The 6935-nt window shown below is 33.7% G+C and overlaps 1 protein-coding gene across 6 annotated transcripts in view; it reads left to right on the plus strand.

The window, feature by feature from the left end:
• Ankib1 (ankyrin repeat and IBR domain containing 1) overlaps positions 1-6935 on the plus strand; it is a 125593-nt gene that overhangs the window by 56354 nt on the left and 62304 nt on the right. For all 6 annotated transcript variants that reach the window (XM_048784605.1, XM_048784603.1, XM_015506728.2 and 3 more), the window contains exon 4: positions 2283-2465. In XM_048784605.1, coding sequence (XP_048640562.1) covers positions 2283-2465 — 183 coding nt within the window. The remainder of the gene's footprint in view (positions 1-2282; positions 2466-6935) is intronic.

The raw sequence follows: 6935 nt of genomic DNA on the forward strand, positions 1-6935 counted from the left end.
GGAATATTGTTTCCATAAAATAAGGTAGAAGATAACTAGGAGTAATTGAGTCATTTGCTGAGAAAATGGAGAGAGAGTGAATATTTTTGAGAAACGTGGCTGAGGACAACAGGAACAGACAGACATGCATTCCTTAACAATGGAAATACATTCTGAGAAATGCATAGTTAGGTGGTTTCACCATTGTATGAACATAATAACATGTACGTACATAAACCTTGATGTTAAAGCCTGCTACATACCTTTCCCTCCTTTTCAACTTTGCAAGAAGGTCAGTGTTTGCTGGTGAGCAAAGAGGAGGATAAAATTATTTGAAAGAAAATGAAAAGAGCCATTTATGATTAACCCTCATATAAAGTGAAAGCCTCTACAAAAGTATTCACATTTAGATTTACATAATAACCCTCATATAAAATGAAAGCCTTATGTATGTAATTTTTATATGACTAGCAGCATAATAGGTTTGTTTACACCAGTATCACCACAAACTATGAATAAGGTGGTGTTCTACAAATTTAGGATAGTCACAACACCACTAAGGCAATAATAATAATTTTTCAGCTCTATTATCTCACTACATCTTCTTCTTATATGCACACCAAAATGTCATTATCCCGCCCGTTACAGTATTAGGAAAGTAACTAGAAGGATAGCAGGATTAAGTTAAAGGGATTCTGTGCCAGGAGCTAAAGGAAGTCATAGTAGAGATGGAGAAAGTAATGAAGTCCAGTACACAGAGATAGTGAAATGGTAATCTTACAATTAGAACAGACTTTAGGAATCATCTTGTTTTACACCTTTTTTTCAAAATTACATGTCTCTTTTTCTAATGGGCCTATGTAAACTGTGACTTGAAAGAGTTAAATGACTTGCCAAGAGTTCCCAACATTTTATATTATGGATCAGAAGAATGGTATGGGATTTGTTTTGAATGTTATTGGTTACCCCACCTCTGGAATTGTAAACAGGAAGAAAGGCAGAATTGAAGAAAAGATGTGTTGAAATAGTGATGATTTGATATATCTTGGTATGACTGTAGAGGAAACATAAGAATTTAAATCAGATCAGTGGCTCAGGAGGCTGAGGCAGGAGGATACCAAGTTCAAAGCCAGCCTCAGCAATTTAGCAAGGCCCTAAGTGAGACCCTGTCTCAAAATAAAAGGGGCTGGGGATGTTGCTTAGTGGTTAAGTGCTCTGGGTTCAATTCCTGGTACAAAAAAAAAAGAATTCCAATCAGAAGAACTTTGCAAGAAGGTCAGTGTTTGCTGGTGAGCAAAGAGGAGGATAAAATTATTTGAAAGAAAATGAAAAGAGCCATTTATGATTAACCCTCATATAAAGTGAAAGCCTCTACAAAAGTATTCATATTTAGATTTACATAAGAGCCTGGGCAGAACTTGAGGATTGACTCAGGTTGCATTTGCCTTCTTCAGTTTGTGTGATCATCCTGCAACATGAGTCAGCAGAATAGCCAAGCACAGTTAAAAACTTGATCACACTTGTGTCTGACTAGCTAGGTAACTTTGGTCAAGTTCCTTTTCTGAGACACTTCTGTCACAGGCGTGTATAATATTAAATGAGAATGTATATTTAATGCTAAGCACTATGCTGTGCTTAGAAGGCAATACGTAGTGACTGTTACTATACTGAGTATGACTGAATCCTGTATAAGAATCTTCATGCTTAATTGTCAGAATGCCCTTCAAAGTTGAAGGGTTTTTTGAAGATTTTTATGTCCTTAACATCTCCATGAACACAATCAGAATCTGGAACCTATAGCTCTTAGAAATTACATATTTAACTTCTGCAAAACCAGCAGAAACCTCAGTAGTATGCAAGTTACAACATTATTTTATGTCTTTTTAGAGATGGATTTCTTTGGACCAAAGAGAGATTGTATGATAGAGGATCTTCCCAACTTGTCCATCAGTAGCTCATCCCATCACTTATTTTGAGGAATATTAGAAACAGCTTTGCCTCAGTGACTTGGTCATCCTAATTTCATTTTAGTATTTCACAGGATAATGAATGATACAAGTAAAATGTTTATTATTGTTTATAATCAAAGGAATTCATCTTATTATTAAAAAAGAATAATTTCTAGCCTTAAAAATTAGAAGCCACAGATATCTAAAATACATTTTATTATTAGTTCAAATATACACTATACATACTGTTGCATTTTTGTTACGCTAATCCTATTGTATTTTTTAAAAATCAGTAGGTTGCAGTAACTTTTCATGTAAATCTGGTTGCAACTTTTCAAAAAAAATCTTTCTTAGCTTTTAGTAAAACATGGAGGAGACTTGTTTGCTGAGAATGAAAATAAAGATACTCCTTGTGATTGTGCTGAAAAACAACACCACAAAGATTTGGCCCTCAATCTGGAATCCCAAATGGTATTTTCACAGGATCCTGAGGCTGAAGAAATAGAAGCTGAATATGCTGCATTAGACAAACGAGAGGTAAGGTGCTTTTTGTTGTTGTTGTTTTTAATAAAAAATTATGTAACAATAATTTTACATTTTATATTAAATTAGAAATTTTTTTTTCTTTAGAGCTTGGTTTGTATGGTCATCTTTGCAATATGCTAAATATCCTGTCATCTCCATAGCTAACTGATTTGCTCAAGCATAATAAATATGGCAGGCATTCTTGATTCCTCACATCTCCTTAACCATCACATCCAAACAATCAGTGTGTCCTGTTAATTTTACCTAAATCTATATGCTCTTCAGTCTTTACTTCTACTCTCCATCTCCAGGCCCTCACCATACTCACTTCTTAGCTATTGTTATATTTTCCTTACCTCCAATCTGGTACCTTTAGAATATGTTTTGTACATAGGAGTCAGAGTGGTGCATTTTTAAACTTAAATCACTTCATATCATTTAAATGAATTAGTGACCATATTGGTCCATTTTATGTTGTTATAATGAAATACCTGAGATGAGCTAACTTTATAAAGAAAAGAAGTTTACGTAGCTCTGGTTTTGGAAGCTGAAAGTCTAAACGGCAGGTTCTGATAAGGGCCCCATGGCAAATAGTGGAGAGTATTTATGGGAGTGATCTTGAAACAAGAAACCAGAGGAAGACTGGGGTCCCACAGTGCCTTCCTAGGGTATGCCCCTAATTGAGGACCTGCCATTCATAGGCCATATCTCTTAAAAATTCCACACCATCATTGCCACAGTGAGAACCAAGCTTTTAGCACAGGAATCTTTGACAGGAAAACAGGTGGGGAAGGGCACATTTAAACATATTCAAACAATATGAGTGACTTGTCATTGTACTTGAATAAAATCTGAATTGTTTGCTCAGATGAAAGCCCTTTTATGATCTTACTACTACTTCTCTTTCCATCTTCATCTCAAAATTTACTTCCCCAGCACAATACCTAGACTAATCCAAGGCTTTTCCATTTGCTTTATGTCTGAAATCTTCTCCCAGTTGTTTCCTTTTAGGTTCAGAGAGAAAATCTTTCTAAATATGGTCTCCCCAGTGGTGCTCTATCATTTTTTTATGGTGATATATTTGAAAATTGCTCTTAGTTATTTTGAAATACACAGTACATTTTTATTCTGACTCTAGTCTTTCCGCTATTGTGCAGTAGACCTCAATATCTATTCTTCCTGTCTACCTGAAACTTTGTGCCCCCATTTATTTCTCATAAGACCTATCAGATGCTATAATTATTTTGTGTATTTATTTGATTATTGCCTTTCTCTCTTATTAGATTGTCAACTACAATAAATCTAGAGCTTCATCTGCCTTATTCAACAGAGTATTTTCAGTGCCTAACACTCTGCTTACAGAGTATGCATCCATTGATATTGCTTAAAGAAATTATAACACAATTTTTCCTCCCAAAATGATTCTGATTCTTCATTGTTCAGTACTAACTTGATTCTAAAGGTATTGTATCACTATTGGTTTCTATGTGTATCATCCAGTCATATTGTTTGTTTTATTTTTCCTATGAAATTGTCAACAAAAATATTTTGAGTTTTTATACTCTCTTAAAGGCCAAAAGAGTTGAGTTTCTTAGAATTAATATTTGTATTTCTTTGCATTTTTGTTTCTTTATTTAGGTTATATTATAGACATACTTATTAAGTTTAAGTACATATAGAAAGGGCCTATGTCCTAAAGATTTTGCTGGCCTTTTCACATGGTTATTGAATCCACACAGGAATTTTGAGTGATATTTGTGTCCCCTTCCTCACTTTTTTTTTTTTTTTAGTATTTACTTTTTAGTTGTAGTTGTACACAACACCTTTATTTTATTCATTTCTATGTGGTGATGAGGATTGAACCCAGAGTCTCACATGTGCTAGTAGGCGAGTGCTCTACTGCTAAGCCACACCCCCAGCCCCTCCACCTCCCTTTTTAATAAGAAAGATAAACCAGAAAATACTTTCCAGGATCACAGTGAAATGAACTTGATTCTTCTGTTTGCCATACTACTTCCCTTTTGACAATCCATGATTTTGAGTCAAGCATAAATTATTAATATAATTATTTAGTCAGAAGATAACATTTCAGCAGTAGTACTCCAGAAATAATATTGATGTGATTAAATTGAAAGTCATTTGTGATTATGTATTTAATCTTTTCTCCAAGGTACCGTAATTTAATTCCTAGTTAAATATGAAATTAGTAGAATTTGGTGTTTAGAAACTAATAGAACTTAGAACTACTTGGGGGACAAAAAAAAATTTTAAATAAATAAAATAAATCAGTAGAACTCATTAACAGATGAATGACCTAAATGAACTTAGTATAACTGTAATAAACTATTAGATTAACTTTAAATATATAATAGTTTGATTCTAATAATATAGAAGAAAACCTATATAAAGAAAGAAGATTGAAGTATATAAAATAATAATTGTGGTCATGGGAAATTTCCTTTGCTTTTCTTACTTTTCTATTTTCATGCATTTTCTGAAATTTATAATGAATATTTATTGCTAAAAAATGTTCTCTGTCCTGATGCTACCCGTTTCGTATTAAGTTTCTTATATTATTAGACTTAAGCAAAAACATATATACATATTGAGTTTTTAACATAAAAGATCATCATGTATTGAGTCCTAATAATTTTTTTTGAACTTTACAATATATCTTGAACATTTTCCCAAGTCAGAATATATAATCTGTGTTTGAGAGACTCTCCCCTTGCCACCGCCCCCTCCCCATGACACCCCCTACCCCTGTGCTGAGGATTGAACCAGGGCCTAGGCATGCTAGGCCAAGGCTTTACCACTGAGCTACCTAATCTGCATATCTTAACCATTTGTTTATTGATGAATATTTAAGTAATTTAGATATTTTTACATTTCTGACTGAGTTGTTTTTGATTCAGTTAATGATCTAGATGGTGTATAAGATATCCTTTATCTTCTTGACACGTTGTAATTAATTAGTTTATAAATAATAAAATAATTAGTTTATAAATGGGTGAAATCCATTTCTTATCCCATCATTCAGCAAAACTCTGAGTTGCTGCTCTGCCAGACACTGTTTTAAGTGCCTGGAGACAATAGGAACGCAGATAAGAAAAAAAATAAAAATAAAAACTATAGTTATGGCTGCCTAGAAACATTCTAAGTTTTCTTCTGAATAAATGAAAAGTGCACATGCTGTATAAAAGGCCTTCATAAAAAAAGAAAAAAAAATTAAGAATTCTCTCTTTCCACCATTCTACAAATCAGGAAGGCTCAAGTTCCTTTTGTGGTTGTTTAATTTTTTTTTAGTTGTAGTTTGACACAATATCTTTATTTATTTCTTTATGTGGTGCTGAGGATTGAATCCAGTGCCGCACACATGCTAGGCGAGCGCTCTACCCCTGAGCCCCTTCAAGGTTCTGTCTAGCAGGGAACCCACATGTTGGGCATTGCCTTAGGCAACTACTCTTGTTAGCACATTTAACCTCCTCTGCTCTATAGTATACTTTTAAGTGGAGGTATAGGTGAAAATAGTCTAGGTCTTAATGCCCAGGCAATAACAGCTGCATAGGGAGAGAGGATATTGCCTATTTCTCTGGCTGCTTTTTTCCCCCTCTACCTCTTAAAATAAGCTCATGGATCAGCAAAATGAAAATTGGTATTAAGGGGAATTGGAAATACACTCTCCTGAGTGTATTTCACATTTAAAAATTTTTAAGTTACCAATATATTGGAGTAAAAAAATGCTATCCTTAAACTAAAAAAAAAAACAACGTTTCACATGTTTCACATTCATAGCAGGGTGCTGTTTTCATTGTGGAAAAATTTAACAAAAACAAATATGCCCTTCAATTAATTTATGTCAGAGTCTTTCTGAAACTATTTTTGAAGAAACTGCCTTTTTTTTTAACATGGTATAAAAATAGTGCCATTTTTGTGTTAGGTTTTCTCATTTCTTGAGTGGTCTCTTGGTAGCAGTAGTATGCACTGATACAGTAGAGGTACTTTTATTCACTGTGTCTTTTTAATTTAGTTTCCTTTTTCTTTTTTTATATCTGTACTGACTCCTTTGAAGGTTATTGCTGGTTTGTGTTTAATCTGAAAGTAGAAGCAGTTTATCCTGGCAGCAGGAAAAAGAAAGGCGCCTTAATTTTAATCTTTCCTACAGAAGAAAGAGCTAGTTAATGCCCACTTGGGACTGAGCAATGTATTGAAATGCTTCACATGACCTAATTACAATTCTCCTACAGAAATTCAGAATGAATATGTTACATGTTTATGCAGGCAATATGTTTTTGTCCTTCAACAACTGTTTTTCTTCCATTGTTGTCTTTCTCAATTTAAAACTGCATGCATTTAAAAAAAACTTAATTCATGCTGATTGTTTTATAGTATCCTTTCCTTCTTAATATGTCTAAAATTAAAAAAAATCTTTCAGTACATTATATCAGAATTGCAAGGAAAGGTGATTCCCCCCCCCCCCCC

The sequence above is a fragment of the Marmota marmota genome, unplaced genomic scaffold (genome assembly GCF_001458135.2).
Source record: "Marmota marmota marmota unplaced genomic scaffold, marMar, whole genome shotgun sequence".
In the NCBI taxonomy this organism is placed as follows: domain Eukaryota; kingdom Metazoa; phylum Chordata; class Mammalia; order Rodentia; family Sciuridae; genus Marmota; species Marmota marmota.